Genomic DNA, 23,631 nt, shown 5'->3' on the forward strand with positions numbered 1-23,631 from the left:
TTCACAGATGCAGTGGCGGTTAGAAGGTGAAGCAGCTGGGCAGAGGCCTGTATGTTCACTGCTGCTGTATCATGTTTACACTTAACGCTCTCAGGAATGAAAGATTTCATTTCATTTGATGATATTAATGTGATTCACGTGGACGGGACAGTGCGCAGGACTGATTCCAGATAACAGCAGGAATAGGATCTTTAACTTCTGCTACTAGGATCGTGTATATGGCGTGAAGGAAGATCTTATTGATGATGACCATAGTGCACGTTGATGACCACACATGTAAGGAAAACATTCAGCATGTACGTGCACACGAGTCGCATTTACAAGTCTCTGTGCAATAAGATGATACTTTAATGATCCTACAGGGGAAGCACAGACTCAACTATGTATCTCAGGTATGTTATGTATGTGAGTTGACAAACAAAGAGGGATATAAGTGAATTTTCTGTTATGATTACTCCCTCTCGTGGTAGGAAAGTGACTTACAACTGTCAAAAAACTGGAACAAACTGGAAAAAACAGACTGAGCTGTTACTGCTACTGCATAAATACAAGTGGATTTGTCTTGTGGCAGTCAAACATGGAACAGCAGATTTACCCAAAATAGTTTCAATCAAATGTAGATAGATAGATCAGATAGCAGCTGCATTAAGATACAATAAAATATGAAGACAAATGAGAAAAATACACAGAAATTAGATAAATATAAATAAATAAGTACATGTATGTGGACTAATGTGCAAGGGTGAGAGCGTTTAGGTGGATTATAGGGATGCAAAAAACCAGTCACAGCAACAAAACCATTCCCTCTTTCTGCCTTCACAGGTTCATGTCCATGCTTTAGCTGTAACGTTGACATGATCAATATCAGAACTATCAGCCAACAGTGAGTCCAATGACAGGTATTCTTACAATACTTACATACAGGACAGAACTCTGTAGGTAACTCAATTTAGAGTTGTTTTTTTAAGACCAATATTTCCGTCTGCTTCCACTAAATTGCTGATGACTTCTGTACACCATACATCTGTATAACTAACAAAGACTCACAATGCTGTGACAAAACAAGACCCAAGTGTATGAACAAGACAAGACAGATACTGAAGAGCTGTTGAATAACCACAGCAAAGAATCCACAAGAGGGCACTGTAACATAAGAACACGGTACAGGCAGCACGAAGGGTGATGTAAGACCCTGACCAAATCTACCCTTGAGCTTCCTTCTCCACAGTCACACATCCTCTCTTTGATTTGCTCCTTCTCTGCTTTAAGGGGACCTCCATCAGGGAGACGTACAAATCCCCAATGAACATCAACAAAAGCAGATTCAGCCAGATTCGGATGACCAAGCTAAAGCTTGAGGATAACAGGGTTTTTATCGAGGCTATGGGGATCAGGCAGCTAACGTGGTCTGGTATTCATGATATATCACATCAGCTGATTCATAGGCTATTTTGAGCTGTACATCACACATGTCCACAGCAGCTCAGTAATTCATTGAATACAGAAATTCAATATCACAGAAACACAAAAGCAACACAAAGATATAAACCAAACCATCCTGCGGGTTTACAGCTGTAGATGTGCAGGCTGAGAACCAGTCATCAAAGTCAGTATGAGTCACTGTTTCCCCCCCAGGAGTTTCTGGGAAAGGTAAAAATTAAACTAAACATTGGCAGCTGTCCTGGGGATAGAAATGTCCAGTGCCACCAGTGTGTTTTTAAGGGTCTTAAGTGTTATCTTAAATCTAAAGAAACATAAACCAGAGAAAACAAAGACAAAGGAAGCAGGATTAAAAATGTTAAGAGGCTCAGGGTCTATGCAGAGCTCAGTGGTGCATACAGTATGTTTACATGTAGTTAGTGCTCTTATCTGGATTGCTGAACATTCAGTGAGCATGTGGGAGGTTCAGTGGTTTGCTCAGTGAGATATGTGGCTGCTGCTGCTGCTGCACTCATCCACACTGTGACCTTTCTGTTATGAGACAGCCATTCTGATTATTCAGCAACCAATTAATATTCATTCCTTTTTTATCAGGACAATTGCTGCAGAGGAAGTGGAGCTCTGCCTCCAGCCTCATGAAACAGAACCAGCAGTACCAGAAAATGTGAGTGGATTCGTAATAAAAAATAAAAAGAAAAGGTGCAAATGTATGAAATCTGTCCTGTGAGAAATTTCTCTCTGAATCACAGGTAGATTTTTAAAGCAACTCTATGCAAATGTTGCTACACTGTAGCAATGAGTGGAAATTATGAGATAATGGTAGTGTAGTGTCATAAAGTCAGCTGATTGATTCAGAAAAGTCAGTTTGCTAACATTAGCCACCATGAGCGTGGTCCTAGTGGTCTTACCAGACAAAGACTACAACGACCAAACCCCCGAGTATTGAACTGAGCAACAGTGTGTTTTATCACTTCGTACAGACATTTGTAAGAGGGTGAACCTGTTATTTCTGATCTCAATTACGACAGTGTCTCACTTTAATGTGAAACAACAGCAGGAAGTGTATCGTATAAATTACAGAAGATTAACACAGAGAGGAAGAAAGACAAAATCTTCAAACAGGAAACTCAGTTTGAGTGCTCAGTATGTTAATGACTACTGTGGAAATATATAGTAAATTATGCTGCAATTCCCAGAAGATCAGGTGCAGTTTCCATGATCAACGAACAGCAGCAAATAAACAAGGCAAATGGGAGCATTCCCACTAAAATGTAGTTAAATATAATCATAAAACAGGAGGATTAGAAATGCAGGCCTGTCTCTTGTGACAGTCTCAAATATAAAGGCCTGGTTCTTCACTTTGAGGTAAATAAAGGCCCTGGGCACTGTTTGTAAATTTAAAGTTTGTTTTTATCCCCACTGCTTTTTTTCCTTCATAATGAGAAATTTCCATCATTAACGAATGAAAAAATATGAGCTATGTGGCCTTTAAGCCATGAGTATATTTTCAAACCACTCTAATTCTGGGAACTGAGACTATGATCTTACCGTGGCTGTAGCTGACCCCTGGGCTGAGGGTTGAAGGGGTGGCAACGTGCTCCCTGTTGGGCGTCTGGAGGCCCGCCTCCTTCTCCCTCTCTTTATCCCGCTCCTTCACCTGGCGCTGGCTCATCCTGCCTGGGGTCAGAAGGACGGTGTCATCACTGCACACTACAGCAGCTGCAGACAGAGAGAGAGAGGGAGAGAGATGATGATGATGAGAGGGAGATCAGACATGTGTCCATCTTACTTAAGATCACAGAACATCTACTGACAGCCCTCTGGTGGAGCATCTGTTGGGTGCAGGCTTCACTTTCATGACACATTTTAATAACTTATATAATATTTGTTTTCATCTAAGTCTCATGATTGGAAAAGATGTGTTTCATGACTGCTGATAACCTCAATATGTGTGTTTGTCCCTTATCCATCCACCTTGTTTACCTGGTGCTAATGAAGCAAGTAGCCATGCTATTGCTTAGCAATGTGAGCTGTTTGGTTGGCAGAGGACCAAAATAAATGCATGAAATTAAAAACGTTGTATCTTTGTTTAACAAGACACTCCCTGATTTTGTTGTGAGGTTCACTCCATATGAAAAACAGGTCTCATTTGAAAAAATCAGCCGTGAGCTGAGAGGAGATTTCTAATTAGGGGTTAATCAAGTTGAGAAAATTCAGATCCAGAGCATGAAAAGTTTTATTCTGTGGGGTTTTAAGTGTACCGATTTTTTAACTTTAACTTCACAGATAATTTTTAAAAATCTTCCTGTGTATACAAATATCTAAAAATATTATTTAGGTTATTAGGTTACATTTGCATGGGTCCGGAGACTCGTTTCCTGGTCTCCAGCTCCACACAGATCCACACACGCACGCTGCGTTTAAGTGCTGGTGGAAAACTGGGACAGAGTCTATAGTTGGTGAATGTATGCGTTCAAAGAGTGACTAGCTACTCTGTCTATTCAGAAAAACAAATTTCCTACTTTTTAACAGCACATTCCAACAGGCACAATCTGTATGTAAAATATGAATATTTATTCAGGCTGTGTGCATCTGTAAAATTAATTAAGATTAAATAACTAACCAATTTCATTTTTGATTATGATTTTGGCCTCCAGCAATTATGAAAACAAGATAATCAAGATAAAACGATTATTGCGCCGCATTCTGTTTTGCAACAAATTTAATCCCCCAAAAGAAAATCATCCCCCCATCCACTTCCTGGTTACGTTTCAGCGTATGTTAGCAACGTATGTAGGAGTGCGTCACCTTGAGAAAGTTTGCTGGTTCAGAGTTGGGGCAGCCTTTAATTTCCTTGGACTGAGTTACTGTTTGGAGTTTTCAAGATGTTGGTGCAGAGCACTATAACAAATTTGATCTCGTTTATTTTTGTCTAATTCATTTTTATTTTCATATTTTATATTATTTTTATATACTGAATATATGTTTAGTAGTTTTCAGTAGGTTGTGGAACTACACTAATGTTATAACATATATTATTCATATGATATTATTCATTCTGATCAAATTTATTTTCATTAATTTTTATGTTATACATTTAATTGTATATATTTAGATATTACATATCTATTTTTCTTTTTTATTATTTATTTTGTAATTTTTCCGTTGATGGTATTTAAAGTTCAAGAAAGTCCACTGTTAAAAAGTTTTTGGAAAAAGTTCAAGAAATGCATGGTGTTTCCAAAGTCAATGAGTAATTGTGTTAAATAATCATGATTTGAATATTGATCAGAACAATCGTGATTATGATTTTTGCCATAATTGAACAGCTCTATTTGTGAACACCTAAGATTATGTATCATCTAAAATTATGTATCATGTAATAAACATTCGTGACCATTTTGGGTCTAATTTCTCTCCATAGGTAACTGATCTCTTCTTAACATAGCAAATAAACCAGTTTCTAAACTATCCACTGGGATGCATCCTCAACACACTGTGAATGTAGGTTACGCACACTGATACACACAAACACAAACACATACAACAAAGATATTATATCATCCAGATCATAATCCAGCCACGTCGGCACCTGTCTGTCCTATCACACAGCAGTGCGTGTTCAGCAGGTGAGTTGTTGTGGATGTGTAAATGCAGCTGTGCACATGTACAGTATGTGTGCTCTCGGCTGTACGGGTACACTACATATACACGCTGCAGCACTTTGCCAGCAGACGCCAGACAGGTGGCGGTAGCCTAAAGAGGACAGTGGTTAAGAAAAACACATGCAAACGGGAGCAAATATAGGCACATATACGGCACATGCTGAGACACTTTTTCGCTGCTAACATGGGCTCAAATTAAGGTCAAAAAAGATTTTGATATTCACAAATAATTCCTTTTCTAAATCAACCTTTTAAAATCTGTAAATAAATCTGCACAAGAACTTCAAGATTGTACATGTGTAGAAAAGATTAAAAATATATACATATTAAAAAAAAAAGAATAGACTGTGAATTAAAGTAATAAATAAATGTCAAACTAAGTAATAAAAGTAATAGAATCACTTGTACTCTGACTAGACTCTGCTTCGTTATTGGATTGTCTTTGTCCTATCAGATTCAAGTGTAAGAACTTCAGCGTCAAACACAAATGTTGGAACTTTGAGCGCTGAGTTTTACACAGATGTTCACACTTCTCTTCTCACATTCTTTGTGAAACCTCAACAGTGACATTTACTCACAAATTTTATTCACACGTCCTTTTTTCCTCATACAAATATTTTCTACATATGCACAAACCTGAATTTCTCTTGGAGATTTATTATATCGACTTACAACTATAAACTTTGAAATTCTTTGTGAACGACACTTTACAAGCTCAAAATATTTCTGACCTTAATTTGAGCCTGTAAGGTCTGAACCTCTAGAAGAGCAGCGAGAAACAAGGTGGTAAAACACTGAAGAAAAGGTGGTAAATGTTTTTTAAGGAGGCAGCGGTGCTAGACAGACACAGCCTGTACAAAAGAGAAAGCAAAGTTAATGTCACAAGAATAGACTGCATGCAAATTTTAATCCGTGACAAACTGCAGTTAATGATTCATTAATGAGGCTGGACCTTTGATGGAGAAATTAAGGTGCTGGCCTAAGAGCAGACAATACCGTGGCAAAATTAATGCATTTAAAATATACATTTGTTAAAAGAAATTGTGTAAAATAGGTGCATTACTATATGAACTTGCCCTACTTGAAACACACACACTCCCTTATGTTCAATCGTCCCCTGGCCCTTCCCCTGACTGTGTGCACTGGCCTTAGCCCTTCCTCTGAAAGGTCACTGGCTTACCGGAGGTGACATGGTGCTCTCTCAACTCTGCATGGTGCTAGCGGACGGGAAAGGGTGGAGACAGAGAAAGAAAAAGAACAAGAGGAAGGGGAAAAAAAAGTAAGTAGAGACAGAAAGAACAAGAGAGAGTGAAAGGGATTGAAAAAGTGTGTCAGAGATTTTTGATAAAGATTAAAGAGAGAGGGCGAGGGAGGAGGGACGTCCATGGTGTGTTGTTGACCAGATGTTGGCGGTGGTAGGTTTGCGTGCAGCAGGGTTGGCAGCATCAGCAACAGCAGCAGCAGTGGAAGAAGCCACAGCCACACAGGACGACAACAAATGATATATATATAAAAAAAGAGGAGACAAGAGACAGAAAACAAAAGAAAAAAAAACAGACATTAGTTCAAACAAAATGCTAACAGAGGACACAACTTGACACAAAACTGGCAACAGATTGAGGCAGTGGGACGGGGTGAAGACAGAGGTAATACAAGAGGGATAAATAAACTGACATTAGCACACAGCACACACACATAATGTACTGGTTTACCTGAAGACAGCTAAGAATGAATGCTGTCAACCTTCAACTGACACTACAATTACTGTTACACCCATTCATAACAACTAAAGCTACTAAGGTTGCGTAAGGCCCTCAGAATAGAGTGTTTAATTTAGACTGAAACCAACAATTATTCTGAAGTGTTTTGCCAGAAAAATGTCAGAGAAGAGTAAAACAGCTCATAAATAATTTCCCAGGTATGTCTTAAAATGCCTTGTTCTTTCCAACCAGCAGCCCAAAGCCAATATACTGTATATATTCAGTTTAAGTCATTTATGAGAGAGAAAGCATCAAATAATCACCTTTGAGAACTTAGAACCAGATAATGTTCGAAAAATGACTGAAACGGTTAATCAATTATTAAGATAGATGTTGATGGACTTTCAGTCAAATGATTGTAATGAATCCAGGAACTGTTTCAGCTCTAGTTTAAACAGAAATAATAAAACAATTAACTTAAAAAACAACTGCAATTTCATCAATGCCGTTGCAACCAGTGCCATTCCTACAGCCATGTCGTTAGCGTGGCTAAAAACCGAAAGATAAAAACTATAAAGATTGTTAAATGTGTAAATTAATAATTCAGTTTTCCTATTTTGTCTTTAAATAATGAATTAACAGTTGATTACTAAGAGAAAACTAAATCAAATCTAAAAAGATTTCAATTATATACTTTTTATCAATAGTTATTTAGTACAGTATTTAGCTTGTATTACTTATTCACTTTGTGTCATCAAGTTCATTATTTTGAGTCCATTATTACAACTGTTATAAGCATTTAAAGTATTCATTTCAATTGTAAGTGTTGGTCTAAGTGGATGTATCAGTAGTAGATGCCTCATCATTATTAAATTGAGTCCAATTCACAGAGCAGCAAAAATAGCTGTGATTGGCCAGATGTTGAGTTCAAGACACACACACGACTCCCCTCCACCTGTTCCTGCACAGCAGAAACATTAACAGCCGCACATAAAATAAACAGGCTCTGATTAGGATTTCTCACTATGACTATCTTCTATTCTTCTAGCAACAGGTCAGCAGCAGTTCAACAGGAACTGCACAGCGTCCGTTCAGTCACATCCACAACAACTCAGGTAAACAAATGATCAACTTTAAACTTCAAAACTATCCTGCTCTCTCCATCTTCTTGACTGTCATAAAGGTTTACACGAAACTGCCCATTTAACAAGGTCCTAATTTACACATGATGTCAATCCGTAGGGAAACCTGATGTCACAGTTCTACCCAGAACAAGCAAGGATCCGCTAATCCCCACACAGGCCAAACACAACCACGAGCTGCACAGTGCGAAGAAAGGCAGAGAAAACAATGCCGGTGATTGGATATTGCTCAGTTAATCAGGAAGGGGAAGTCAAATCGCCTCGTTCTGATTGGTTGGGACCTTTAGAGCCACAGGCTGAGAGGATAGACAACAGTAAGAGCTGCTTACAACAATAAGGCGGACAGATTAGGAAGCAGTCACTGAACGTCAGAGGTCGCTTAACCAGGCTTTGTGGAGAAGAGTGGTTTTCTAATTTAATCTTGGCTCAGCCCATTGTCTCGCAGTGGGAGAGCACAGTTACACTTTGGCCACTCCCACTGAGTTTCGAAACACTGACCTACAGTCAGGGGAGCACGGAGGTTAGAGGAGGTTGTGGCAGGAAGGCTGTGGGGGGCGATTCCTGCATGGTTTTTCCAAAATACTCCAGAGATTCAATTCAAAAATCCTGTTTACACACCTGTATGTTAATCTGCCATCCATGACCACAGTCTAATCCAATCCCCAAATAAACCATCAGTCTCTGGTCTGGTTCAACAACAGGTGAACTGCCGTGTGACCCCGGGGTTTCATGCTCTCTATAAAAGCCCTGATCATTAGTTCTCATCAATTATGCAGATGAGTACGTGGGTTGGGAAAGAAACTGACAGTGAGACAAAGTAAAGGGCTATGAATCATCTCACTAAAGTGTCACTATCAAAAAATACAAACTGTGACAGGCAGTTTTATTGGTACAGTGTAATGAGATCAGACAGATGGATCGCTACATGTGGCAGGCCTGTATTAGCATTTGAAAAGATTTCTTCAATACAAATTGACAATCAAGCAACGGAGGCTGGTGCGTAGCTCAACTCTAGGGGTGTAGGAGTATATCTATATGCATGACAGATCAATGAAAGGGTTAATAATAACTGGCTTAAGTTAGACTAATTCAGTACTTGCAGATGTGTCTAGAACAACTGTTTATTTTATGTTCTGCAGAACCTAAAAGTATTCATAGTGCTGTTTCTTTTGTGTCTGGTTACTGGCGGGAAGGCCTAGCTCCTCCCAGAGCAAATTGTTTATCATCAGGTTAATACAAATGTAGGTTTTGTTTATTTCACATTAACTAATCTAACAAATTGTAAAAAACAAAACAAAACAAAAAGAACATAGTAATAATAACTTACACACACACGCACACAGTAAAAAAGACAATAAAAAGATGACATCACATAAGAGCAAGTCAATTATAAATGAGTTTTAAGAAGTGATGTAAAAGAAGTCACTGACTCTGCCTCAGCGTGCTTTAAAAGTGATCAGTGCTCTAAAACAGACAGGAGCCAATGAAGAGAAGCGAGGATTGGGCCGATGTGATGTCGTCTGTTAGGTTACTAGCTATAATAGCATATTAGCATGTTCCAGCATACATCGTTTGACGGTTCAAACTCTTGGCAGACCCTTTTCTTGTAGACACACATGATAGAAACTAGTGTGTCTTTTAATACATTTTAAGATAAGTCACAGTGGTTCCCTCTGAAAGTAAAGAAACAAAGTCTGAGCAGCTGAAGCTGTAAGATGAAGAACTGACTCTTCACAGTGGCAGACGGCTGGAAACAAATCTAAAAATAAATGTTTGCTGGTGTGACTTAACAGATTTTGTGAACTTAATTTAGCTGTCTTTACACTGTCACAACAACAATTATTCAGGTTTAGTTCAGTCAGCTCACATTTTTAAAGCAGCAGGGGAACACAGTTGAACGAGTTTGCAATGTTTTACAGTGTAGATGTAAATGATCCTGTGTATTTTATTAAAGTTGTTTAAAGGCAGGAAAATGCACCTTTGAGACATTCATTCACTTGAATACTTTAGAGGTTGATATAACGCTCAATGGAAAATGCTACATTACCAGGATGTTGCCAAGCAATGCAATTAGACTTCATTGAACCTACACTGTTGCTCATAAGTTGGAATAAAATATTTTTTACCTCTTTCCATGAAATGATTGTGACAATGTGATTTATTCTTGACAGAGAGTGTATATCTTCTCAAAACTTTAGTAGTCAGTCTCTTCCAAAGTGATTACTGATGCATTTAAATAGGAATAAACAGAGGATTGTGTCAGAAAACACAATTATTCCAACTTTATGGGCAACAGTGTAATATACTACAGATTAATTTTATTCACAAACTTAAAGATAAATTCACCATTAACTTCGCCTCTAATTTAAAAAGGCTTTTTCAGTTAAGCTGTGCTGACTCGCCTTGATACAATACATTCCCTCGCCCCTTACCCTATCCTTAAACATCACTAGTAAATACCTAACCCCAATCCACACACACACACAAACACAAACACATACACAAACACACACACACACACACACACACACACACACACACACACAAGACCTGATTACAGCTGGTGGCAAAGCTGACAGCTGATAGTCATGCTTGTTTTTTGTTTTGTACTGTACAATGGGTGCATCAGTATAGCATTACATTACCAAAATGTACAATTCGTACAATGTAACATATATATGTCAACTTTACACCTCATGTCTATATTAAAAGGAGCAGAACTTGTAATCTTAACCCCTTCAACTCTCAACAGCCCAAATCTCCTATACAGCCTGGATATTCCTCATATAAAAGGGAATTTCTCCCCTGGAGTTTTTTCAGAGAGGAGCTGGACATTGGGTTTTACATTTAGGAAAGAAAGAGAGGAAATAAGTCAACAACAACGGAGGGGTTTAGAAATGCATAACCTTCTATAATGTAGTCGTGCTTGTTTTAAAAAAAAAAATTCTGATTCACCCATTACAGCCCGATCAATACTGGATCTCTGAGGCTGATACTTATATTGATATCTGGTTGTTAAAAATTCCAATATTGATTAATCATCCAACAGTCTTTATTTAACATAAATAAACAATGCTGACACATGCGTCCTGAGATATGTGAACACGATACTAATATTGGCTGGTACAGTATATATATCTACATTAACGTTCATTTAGCTCAACTGAAGTAACAACTTTCCATGCAGCCTCTCTCTCTATTTCACTGACAAGAAATGTGAATATTATGACTCCTGTGCTGGAAACATTGGCAAACTCACAGTTTAGCAGTAAGACAAATCAGAAACTAAAAAATAAAAAAAAATCTTTCTGGGAGAGAATAGTGGTTTAAAAATATGTTGATACATTTTTAAATGTCACTGTCAATGATAGGTGGCACAGTAAACTAGACAAGTATTCTAAAGCTGTAGACAGTAATGTACGTGGCTGGTGATACAATCCTGTGACTTACTGTTGTTTTTGTCAACAGCAGAGGTTGCATCATATTATATAGGTGTTAAAATCTCTGCATGCAGGTGTAGTATATGAGTGTGAACCACACAGCAGATCTTAGATAAAGCGGAGGACTCAGCGGGGCGAGGATGTTAGTGAACGTGATTACAGATTTGATATATGACAGTCAAACTCAGAAGGGCTGTCATCAACTGAAAATACAGAAAACAAGGCAGGTACTGTTGTGATATCAGGTGGTGAGTAAACCTGAGCCTGCTGTGTTTGATTAAGGCCAAGTCAGATTATTTGACTCAAAGGAAATAGACTCAAAGTGACAGCTCCCACATTTAGATCCTGAAGCCGTCTGCTCTACCATGTAGGACAAGACATAATAGATATGTCATCTAACTGGGTGCTCAGCTCTGTTGTACCTGGGTGATGGTGTGTATATGTAGTACGTGGGTGGTGGGAAAACTGAAATATTTCAAGTTATGTGTGAAGCACAGATAAAGCAAAGACAGAATAAAAGAGTAATGGTGCAAAGCCATCTGTTCTTTTTTTTGTTTGAGTTCCTTTTCATTTTTAGAGAAGCTGGTTTTGTGGGCTACTTGGGAGGTTTCATTTTTCTTATTTTAACTGTACAAATAGTAATTTTGGTCTTTTCTGTGCTTTTATCATTGTATTTTATAGCTATATTCTTCCTGCTTTTCTTAGGTATTTGGTATTTTGTAAAATCAGCTGAAAAGTCATAGAGTTTGATTTATTATTACAGTGTTTATATATTTGAAGTTGCAGTGAATTCATCACAAGACACATCAAACTGACAGATTTGTTCTTAGACCAAAACTGAGAGACTGTCATTATGTACCAGTAACAGCAAAAGTGAACTGTGCATCTTGACAAAGTATTTGGTTCTTGAAGGATGGTGACCCAAGGACTATTTGCAGAACTAGTCATTCATGTAGTCAGTAGTAATTCTGGCTGGCAACAAATGCTAACAAACTAGCATGTCTGGAACATGCTAGCGCTAGTCAGTCACAATTGCTCCCACAGTTTCTTTTTATTTTCTCTTTATCGCCAACTGACATTTTATGCTAAGCATTTTTTATCATTCATTCAGCAAAGAGTTACTGAAGAGGGAAAAAGTTCTTCGAGCTAACAACTTTGCTAAGTGCTTAGTAGTTATAAGCACACACAGTTCTACAAAGACAAACTAAACTAAAACTAAACCCTGCCTCTTCTGTGAACCAGTTTATATTCTGGCAGAGGAGATTAACTAAAACTGGACAGTGCAACACAACTAATAAACTACAATAGACGGGTTTCTGAGTCATGTCATTAGTGAAATGTATGCGCAGTCAGAGCACAGTGATCTTAAATGACTAAGAGCTTTGTGAAGTTGCTTTTGTGCCTAAAACTGCACAAATTGCAAAAGTAAAGCTGATAGAGGAGCAGACTGAGTGCTTTGGGTGTAAAATGTATCACGTTGTTCTGCTTATAATTTTCCGTGTTCATGATCCTGTGTGGCTGATCAAACTGTTTAAATCCTGTATTGACACAGTTTATCAGGAGGGAAGCTCTGCCTGTTTACACTGTAGTTATCTCTCCGTTTCTGCATTAGTGTAGCACCTCTGATATGTATCCAGCATGTGGTATATGTTGAAGAAACAGCAGGATTTTAATACATGCTACTATCACAAACACAGTAACAAGAATGAGTGTGTCTCTGCTCTCATCCAGCAGGAAAACCGCATGCTAACATTTTTTTTTATGCTAACGTTAGCGGGCTTCTTTTCTTTTAAGTCATGTTGTCTGCTAATGTTTCTGGACAAACAGAGGTCATATCTCTCTGCCTGTGCTGCTGACTTTGTGTACAGTGTTGTTCAGCATTATCATTGCTACTAGCTGCCGTTTCTCACTGGAATAACATCATATCATCTGCCAGAGCTGACGTCCATCAAAGGTGGCATGGGGATTAAAAAAACGTTACACAACGCAAAGATGACTGTCGCAAACAAAGGAATCTCTAATCAGCAATCTTACGGGTTTCCTGTGAGCTTATTACAAAATAAAAGACAAACTAATATGACATTGTGGAAACATATTTCCTTCCCCACTGATGCCCGTGCATCCTAGATTCTTTTTAAACCATCTATAGCTTCCTCTATTCATACCTCTAAAGGTCAACAGTGTTAAGACAGTTTACTGTTGGTCAAAGATACAAATTTGAGGGTCAAAGTTCACCAAAGCTAAACGATTCCATTGAAATCTTTTAAATACAGGTGTCGCCTGTTCTTTATACTGAGTAGCTCCCAGGTGTGAAATTTGATAGAAAATATATTTTATATATAAAATATAATTACATCAGTGTACAGGAACATTCATGAGTAAACTGCAAGTAAAAGAAAGTAACCCCATCTCCTTAAAAGCTTTCAAGCCTCTACAGGAAACACTGCCTTAAACACTGCTCGCTCTCTGCCCCTGAAAAGAGGAAGAGTGCTTACGCGGGATAAAATGCCATGACATATTACATAATGTTTAAACATCACTTGCAGCAGATTCCTGACCCAGTTTTTTTCAGTAGCAGGGAAAGGAGAGATAATAACAATAACTTTTTCTTTTTTTTTCTATATCTGAAGGGCACCTTTTGCCATCTATTCAGCTTGGAATCAAAACACTATGTTATGAAGGCAGAACCTAAGTGCTGGTCAAATACTGAAGGGACTGTCCTGTGCATAAATATGTGAAAACTTCAAGCTTCTAACACATCTCCCTCCATGGTCTGTGTAAGTTGGTGTAGAGGTAATTTTGTTTTGGAGAAATATCAGAGATTAAAGAGACTAAAAAAAGACAAAGGAAGGAATATGGAAAGAGAAGGAGAACGACATCTTTGTAGGTGCGAGACTGCTGATGAACAGCTGAGACATCACAAAGACAGCACTTTGTTTAGCTCACACTAAAACAAAACATTCATGGAAATCCAGTGACTGTGTGGTTGCAAAAATACAATTTTATTGGTTTGTTTAGTCTATCAGCCTGTTTTATGTATGTGAATTATGTTTTTACAGCTGCTCTCTGTACAGTTCTTGCAATTACAGTCAGGTAACAAAAAGTACAACTGGACTTAAACTGTCTTTGTAAGGTGTTGTTCCACCACACGCCTCTGAAGCAGCTTATCTGCAAACTGTCAGATTATTTTAAAGCCACACACAGCACGATTTGGTACACTGTCAGTAACAAGTGGAAGCAAATGACAGATCGTTAATGACAAAAAAAGTTTGTGTAGCTATGATTAAAATCTGTATAAACTTCTTTTTTTTTGATGTTGATACTGAGCAACACAAAAAGCTGCAAACACGATTTTTGACATATCCTTCTGAAGTTGAAACAGTTAATGAAATAGCAAACAGTGGCTTGTTTACACTTAGAGCAGACACAGAGCAACGTTAGCATTCATTTGAAATCACATCACTAGCCACATTCCACATGTAGCTTGCTGCTAGCTCGCTGCTAACTCTGTCTGTCTGCTGTTTGGTGTGGGCGGGGGGGGGTAACTCTGAGCTTTTAAGCTAACAACAGCTGCCTGCTGCATGTGAGCACAGCACTGAGTGAAAATATAGATCAGAGCAGCTTTAAATAAAAAAAAAAAATGAACAGGTCAAAGTTAATTTTAGCTAATGTAATATATGAAGTTATTTATCTATTTTTCTCTATGTCCCACTCTTTGCTGTGGCAATGACCCAACTCTCACTGGAGTTGAATCAAGGACATTTTATAGTGTGTTAGAAAAATGCATTTTAACTCCTCAAAGTCTCAAAGTTAACTTGCTGAATACAAAACTGACTAACTACTCAAAATGTTCATGTAAAATGTTGACTTGATATTGTATTGTTATTGGGCTTGTGCCCTGGGAGTGAATGTGCAGCTACTTAGGTTAATAAGAAAGTCTGCCTCCTACCACACACTGTAATGAAGTTTTTCACAGCAGCTGTTGTGACACTGGTATTAATCAACAGTGTTTATGAAGCTCGGCTAAGAGCTTTGTCATTTCTGAGGCTGATGACAGCTGCATATGTGATGGGATTCATCTGTTGTAAGGTTATATATATTGTTTAGACTGAATTAGCAACAGGATTTGCAGGGGTAAACCAATCTACTTCAAAGAGCTTAAAGGTTCAAATTCTGAATATTTTCCCTAATAAAAACCTCAGGCTCAAAATTTCAAGGACACAAATCTCCATAATTTATGGTAATTCTAATCAGTCAAATGAAAATACCTGGAACTGTGTTCTCTAAAACAAAACCCAAAACTAAATTCAAGACAACTCATTTTGCAGTTTACAGGAAGCCCATAGCACATGATGCTATCTTATTTCCTTCTCTGTGCCCACATTAAGCACATTAAGCAACTTGATACAAGCTAGGACTGGTCAGGATGTCCTGATCAAGAGCTTTCTGGCCCTGATGCTGATCTGGTCAGTAGCAATCAACTGTTTAATTGAAGGACGAATTCACTAAAAGGGAGAATCATCTCAGACAACTGCATGAGAGAAAGTGAATTCTATTCAGTCTTATTTCTTGCAATAGGACGCAAAACTTGAACGCACCCAACATCAAAACAAGGAACACACAAGCTTCAGCTGGCGGCTCGACAGCAATGGGGGAAGCATTCATACTCATCTTTAAGGTTCTGGGAAAGCAGGAATTAATCTGAACCGAGTTCAGGTAACTGAAGGCTCATGTCATGTTTCAGTAAGATGAGATAATATTGGGAAATTTGCAGTGTTACAGCAGCAAAGGACAAAAGAAATGCAAAATGAAAATATCAAATACTATGAATGAACATAAGATAAATAATAGATAGATAATATAGTACAGTAGTATGTACAAATAAATATTAAAATGTCCATATCAGTAAATATGTCCAGAAATAGTAGCAATGTTTCTGCAATGTTCAGCATGTGATTGCTAGGACCGGAAAGGATTGTAAAGTATTTACAAAGTATTGTAAGCCATCAAGTACTGAAAGATACTATTTGATATCCGGGTTTAATTCACAAGTTTGTCCTCTTTAAACCCTGTTTAGCCAAAATTCATGCACAGCTGTTTAGACAATATATAATACACTGATAGATACATTAAAATCATTCTGAAGATAAACACAACTGCCTTCTCTCAATCAAAGTCTGGAACGGGCAGTGTAAAGATGATCAGTCTAACTTATTTAGACTCTTTCTCGTGGCTGTGCTCACAGAGAGAAAAAAACCTGACAAATGGTTTCATGCAGTTCAGCACGTTGCAGCCTCCCTCTAAAGCACCAACATGGAGCAAGTGGACAGAAAGTAATCCACACTGAAACATTATGCAGATTGCTCTGCTTTAGTTAAGGTTCAGGTTTGTTTTTTGTTATAAGTAATGAAACATAAAAATAATATAAAAGTGGTGAAAAATTGGTTTAAAATATAATAATAAACTAATATGAAATGAAAAAATCTGCAGATAAAATACAAAAGAGGAACAAAAACAACTGAGATGGATAATTACAAAAGGAACAAAACATAAAGAAATATGATTCTGTTTAGTCTGACTTTAATACATTCACTTTGCTCCATAATTTAATTTAAGTTTTCTGGAATGTCATGGATCGCCCAAAGTCATAGAATATGGAAAACAATTATTGATTAAAATACACACAATCTAAAAAGAATGATGGCATATGGATGTCTATGAAGTGTTTAACCTTGTTAACATCCATCTGGTGTTTTTTATATAATACAGACATATGACGAGTGAACTAATCAGTCAACACCATGACTGAGTGTTTCCACCTTGACCTGCAGTCATGAGTCATTGGTTCTCAATGACTCATAAAGATTCAGACAGCCAAGGATTCAGACGTCACAAACCTCAGGAACCAATCCTATCAACTTGTGGGGACGGGGGGTGGGGCTAAATAAACCTGAAACCTTGTCAGTACATAGAGAGAGAGAGTTAGCATTAGCACAACCGCTAACACTGTGTCAGCCACTGCCAGTTGCAAGCTAACACACAACATAAACAAATAAAAGATACTAACTATGCTAACAGTTCTGATCCGTCTGCTAGTCTCTGGTTCTGGTCTCAACAGACTCCTCATCTGAGTCTGGGTCTGACTGAGGCTCAAACATGTTTCCTCCTCTGACCATCTTGATACTCTCTGCTCTTTCACCTGTCCAGCTGGAGCAAGCAGGTGGTGGGCAGGGCATAAGACCTGATCCACATTTCTCAATGAGGAAGTAAGAGGAGATGAGCTTCCAGTTTTCCTTTTTTTCACCTGTTATGTGGGAAAACCATGTTAACAAAATATTAATCATAACAGAGTATATTTACAGAGTTTAAAACATGTCTGGAGAGGAACTTTACAGCAGAAGTTATGAAGTTGCAGCCTCATGTTTACATAAAAATGAATTCTATGCAGAAAGGAAGCACTATAGAGGTTTGAAATTTGTGTCAAAGTGAGCACTGGTATCATGTTGGCAGCAGTATCAGCAGATACCCTGAGTTAAGGTATGCTAACCTGTACTGGGAAAGAATCACCTGGATGCATCACCATCTTCAACCTCAAGTCATGATGTAAACATATGGCTGTAGCTTGGCAAAGTTTCGACAGGGATGCTATGGAGCAGCTGTTGACTCATTTCTGGTATCTTTATGATACTTTTTTTTAATATGTCTCATCTTATTTGCTTACTGAAGGTCATGAGTAGTCACTTCAATTAAGTATCCTTCTGTACATTAGTACTGAAAAATACTTTCCACTGAGAACAGCATGTACCAAACCATCCCTTCTATAAATCTGAATACTTTACAGCTAATGGCTGTGAACATGGTTTTTAAAGTAGTGCTTTCTAGATGAAGTGAAAATAGCAAGCTGCTTTAAATGATTTTAATGAGGCTTTAAGTAATTCCCAACAGGCAGTACTTAAGTGATTAATTGTACATACACACTGTCTATGACATACACCGACTCACTCTAGGTATGGTACGTTTTCTGGTACAGAGCTACATTCTTGGACAGACCACTTGATAATTGTAATGTATGTTCAGCTTTTGGAAGAGGACTCGGTGCACTGGTCTATTCTAGATGACATACTTTTAATAAGAACTGTGGTGGCGAGGTAGCCCTGCAAGTGGTGAGAAAACACCCCCACTTTCCTTCTGATTTTGAGTAGCTCTTGTCAATAACATCAGATAAATGCCTGAAATTAACAATGTAAAATGTGCAACAAGATCCTAACTCAAAATTAATGTGGAGTATTTAACGTACTCCACTGATAACGTCAGAGGAAGACAGAAAGGAAATTGGAAGCCTTGTATGGTCAGACAGGAAATCCATAAAGAGATAATTCACAGGAGCAGAGCAAATTCCAACACCAAAGCCAACAGGAGAAATCCCACTGGATTATTGTTTCTCATCCTCTAACTCTAATGCTAACATTAAACCTAATAATGTCACCTCACAGTGAACCAAGACAGGAAGTAGATTAAAAAAGACGGACGCCTGTTGGTTTTAAGATCGACAGCAGTTTGTACAGTCGTATCTTGTCTGTGTATTATCTTCCATGAGGAAGGAGCAGGGAGGTGTGCAGGGGGTCAACACTCGACCTCACACAGACAGCTTTTCATTAGACGGTAGCATTTCAACACTCCAGTCTTCAAAACAGGACAGGTGGGGGGCAGCTGGGTGGGTCCAGTGGCCTCACACAGAGTGGAGTCTCAGTTTCATCACTGCAGGAGGGCTCAGGGTTCAGGGACAGTGTAGAGAAGACAGGGTGAATGCTCTGAAGAGGAAGGGTGGTAACAATATTGATGGTCTAAAATGATTATGAGGGAAGACTGAGGTCAGTTCAACTAAAGAATAATGAGGTTAAATGTTTTTTTTTTCTTCATTTTCTTTGATATTCACAAAACCCAGAAACAGTAGAAGTGGATGGATTCTTAGTACCAGAAATGAAAGTGGGAATGACAGAGCCTTCAGAAAAAAAATATTCTACCCATAGATCAAATGCAGTGCAGTGCGCGATTTGGTCCAGTCTGAGCATGGCAAAGCTCTGAGGCAGACCATTAGCCTTCCGAAATTTCAAACCTCACAGAGCCATAGAGGTTTACCCAACAATGAAGAAACTGAACCAGTGGTTGATAACAGCTGGATTTCTCTCTTGTAAGGGGAGCAGGAGGCTCAAACTGGGAATACATCATTATATTTTCATTAGATCTAATTCCCTGTCCACATTTCATTTCAAGTAGGACTGGTGTTGTCCTAACTGAGGCCAATTTCCTCAAGCAGATCAAAGCTTTGTAGGCAGGATTTTTTTTAAAATGGGGATGTTAGCTTCTCATGCAAAAGCCAGAAAAATATATTTAAAAAATGGCCAAAAACTGCAACAAGCAGGGATGAGATATATGTGAACATTCTGTATTTAAGAAACAAGAGACACAGCAAATGTTACATTACTTGTTCCTATAGCAACAGCTGCTACTAACTGCTTCTGTGCAAACTCAAAAGGACAACAGGACAGATACAGATAGGCTACATAACCACCCTCACAAACAGAGAATGGTCATTGGTGGAAAATAATGATTTAAATTCATGTACTTTACTAAACAGGGAAGTACGATACTTCTAAAATACAATAGATTACTACACATTCACATACTGTATATAAACTAAAAGTAGCTTCATTGTTAACAATTACAACAACAATACATTGAACAAAAATATAATGGCAACACCATTTTGCACCCAGTTTTCATGAGTTGAAATTAAAGATCTAAAACTTTTTCTAAGCAGAAAAAGGCTTCTGTCTCTAAAATTCTATTCACACAATCCGTGTTAGTGAGCACATCTCCTTCGCCAGGCAAATCCAACCACCCCACAGGTGTGGCATATCAAAATGCTGATTACACAGCATGAATATTGCACAGTTGTGTCATGGGCTTGTCACAATAAAAGGCCTGTTTAAGATGTACAGTTTTATTGTGAAGAATGTGCGTTTTTTTTAGGGAAAGGCTCTTGGATCAGTAACTAGTCCGTACCTGGTGTGACCACCATTGTCCCATGCAGTGCAACTCAACTCTTTTCTACAGAGTTAAGCAGGTTATTGACTGGGGAGCATGGGATTTTGGATTCCTCCTTTTCAATGGCTCTGAAGTTGTTGGATATTGGCAGGAAATGGAACATGCTGTCATACACACAGATCCAGATCATCCCGAACATCTGTGACATGTCTGGTGACGACACAGACCATCCAAGAACTGGGATGTTTTTAGCTCCCAGGAATTGTGTCCATCATGCTGCAACATGAGGCGATGATGGAAGATGAATGGCACAACAAGGGGCCTCGGGATCTCATCACAGTATATCTATCTATCTGTGTGTGTGTGTGTGTGTGTGTGTGTGTGTGTGTGTGTGTGTGTGTCTGTATCTCTTGTGTTTATAGAAAACATGTTAGATCTTTTTTTTCAAATCCTGAAAAATCGGAGTAAAAACAAAAGTGTTGCATTTATATTTTTGTTCAGTATAATTCCATCACTAATAAGAATCCAATAATATGACACAAAGAGAATAATAACCTATAACATGTATCTACAAATGATATACTTATGTACTCTAATTCAGTGAGAAGGTTTTTTGTAGTGTTTTTATATTGTGGGTTGTTTTGCTACTTGCTGCTGCTCTGAATACTGAAAACAGCCAACATAAACACATCAGACTGAATAATGAAATAAAAACAAAATGACAACTCAGATTATTAGGTTATAATTAATTTATATGATGAAGGTCTCAGTCACTGTGCAATACCATTTAAATGCTTGTTCTAAAACGATTTCGTGTCCTATTGTAGGAAGCAGCATCCAGTCACTGAATGAACACAGGCCTCAGCAAGTACTATCAATCTGATTAGGCTCACTTCAGCCCAGCTGCCTGCACCCCTGAGCTGCAGCCAAGACTCCTGCAGAGCCTCGTTTATAGGGGGAAAAATGAAAAACACGACCAATTCCTGGAAAACCGCTGTTATGTAACTGCATCCCAGCAATAGATAACTGGGTAATTTGCCCTCATTCAAATGAGCCATGCACATGGTCACACATTTAGGTGGCAATTAAGAATCTTGATTGCCATTTTTGCTGTTAATTTATGTGATTCCCAGTGACAAAGTAGATGCACTTCATTGTGTTTTTGTTGGAAGCCCCATTGGGTTTTCAATTGAACTTAAGTGTTGCATTCAGGAGCTATCGTGTTTCCATAATGTACTCGATGTGGCTCCTTCCTCAGTTGCAAGCAACCAGAGACAGACCTCCCCTCCCTGTCATCAGGCTCCATTAGATCCATGCTTTGGGTATCAGCCTGCAGCAACCTCCCTATTTGCAAGGAACTCTGTTGAGACGCTTGAAACAACAAATATCCAGCCTTCCAACTCTGCTCTACAAAGCTAACAGAAACAGCATGATCTGTGTTAGCTGTACACGTAGCTCCTGAGCAAAGCGTGGCAGCGAGCCTTCACTCAGTGACAACACACTGAGCAAACAACGAGCTCCAGTGGAAACAACACAGTAGACTCTGTGTTCAAGTGTGAAACCATATCACAAAGAGTCTGAAGCTTTAATGGCAACACAGCATGGCAACAATTAATATGTCCACACATCTTGTTGTGGAACAAACAAAATTCTTCGAAATGTGGCTGCACACAGTTTGAGCAGTTCCATCTCGGTCTTATCCGCCCGATCACTGCTTCCCCCCGTTCTGACAGTTTGACAGTGTAAAAGCTACACTCACAGAAAAAGAGGAAATGCATACCGTGTTGTCACTCAGTCGAGGGAGGTGAGCTCGTTGCTGCTGCTGCTGCTTCTTGGTCAGACTAAACCTGGTACGACAAGCCACTGAGCTCAGCCCCGTCTCTCTCCCACACAAACACACACACACTCTCACACACACACACACACACACACTGAAGGGAGGAGAAAAGGCAGCATGAGAATTGCAAGAGAATTTGAACCTCCCTCCCTCTCTCTCTCTCTCTCTCTCGCTCTCTCTCTCTCTCTCTTTCCTCTCATCTCATCACTCGGAGCCTTTAGTGATTTTCTTGTTGCCCTCCTGTAAATTTGTTGTATCAGTGGCATTTGTTTATTCCTCCTCTACTTTTATCTGGCCTCAAAGTACTCATGACTTTCCCTTTCACTATCTCTCCATCCATGCATCTCTTTCCTTCTTCTCCTTCATTTACTTTTTCATCTCTTTGATCCCTCTATTATCAGGCATTTTGACTACAACGCAGCTCTTTTAATGTTGTGATGTTTAATGTTTGTCGGACAAGTATCATCTGATACACAAACCAGCAAAACACCACATGACCGCAAAAACAAGGAAGTAGGCTGTCGCTGTTTATGAAGGGTTGAACTTAATGAAAATCCAGTGTATAGCAGTTTAATAGTGCCAGTCAGAGCTGCATGTATGCCCTCGAGCACAGCTACTGTAACCACATGGCTCTTCCTCGTGCTCTTGTTGACTGAGGCCCTTCTGCACCAATAAACCAAAGCCACCAAGCCAATCTCCCCAGCCATCATGGAAAATCACCCCAGAGGAGGACGCACACACGACGCAGCCACCCTGTGACCTTATTATGGGCGCAATAATTCAAGCTTTAATGCATTTTCCTCTGCTACAGTTTCCATTTACCTGCTCAGCTGTTTTCCTCTCACCACAGGAGCCAGGGGCAATTTAAAGACACGATGCCGAATGCAGATGAAACACACATGTTGAAGAGTTTGTCATTACTGCGGATGCAATAACCAAAGGTCATTTATAGATACAGCAACGCACTGCATTCAATTCAATTTCAGTCTCATCTTCCAAAAGAGCAAATCATTTGCAAAACAACACTCCAGATGTTTTCAGTGCCAGTCTCATCAACAAACACATTAAGTCTCCTCAAGCAAGGTCAAACAGAGGTCTACTGTGTTTATGCTTCATAATGCTTCAACATTTTTGTTAGTACTCTGCAATTAGGGTGAAACGTCGACAGGAAGTGCTCCTACATGTATGCATCCTGCTTTAGTTCTCACCAAATTTTTCACCAGCTTGTATGTTGATTAGTATCTAAAGTATGATTTAGATCTTGATAACAGGATTGGTGACAGTACAATACACTGCGAAAAACTTGGTGTGAAAACTCCACATGTCAACAGGAGAAAGCCACTTCAAAGCCACCATCTG

At 38.7% G+C, this 23,631-nt stretch overlaps 1 protein-coding gene across 8 annotated transcripts in view; it reads right to left on the reverse strand.

Moving 5' to 3' along the window:
• The window catches only part of osbpl8 (oxysterol binding protein-like 8), a 100,763-nt gene that overhangs the window by 42,582 nt on the left and 34,550 nt on the right, over positions 1-23,631 (reverse strand). For 4 of the 8 annotated variants that reach the window (XM_056367387.1, XM_056367384.1, XM_056367386.1 and 1 more), the window contains 2 exons: positions 6,286-6,322; positions 2,989-3,159 (listed from right to left, as the gene is read on the reverse strand). In XM_056367387.1, coding sequence (XP_056223362.1) covers positions 2,989-3,159; positions 6,286-6,322 — 208 coding nt within the window. Of the gene's footprint in view, positions 1-2,988; positions 3,160-6,285; positions 6,323-22,215; positions 22,332-23,631 lie in introns of those variants that run through there. The other 4 variants (XM_056367389.1, XM_056367390.1, XM_056367391.1 and 1 more) reach the window with 2 other exon arrangements.

Source organism: Seriola aureovittata, chromosome 22 (assembly GCF_021018895.1).
Source record: "Seriola aureovittata isolate HTS-2021-v1 ecotype China chromosome 22, ASM2101889v1, whole genome shotgun sequence".
NCBI lineage: Eukaryota > Metazoa > Chordata > Actinopteri > Carangiformes > Carangidae > Seriola > Seriola aureovittata.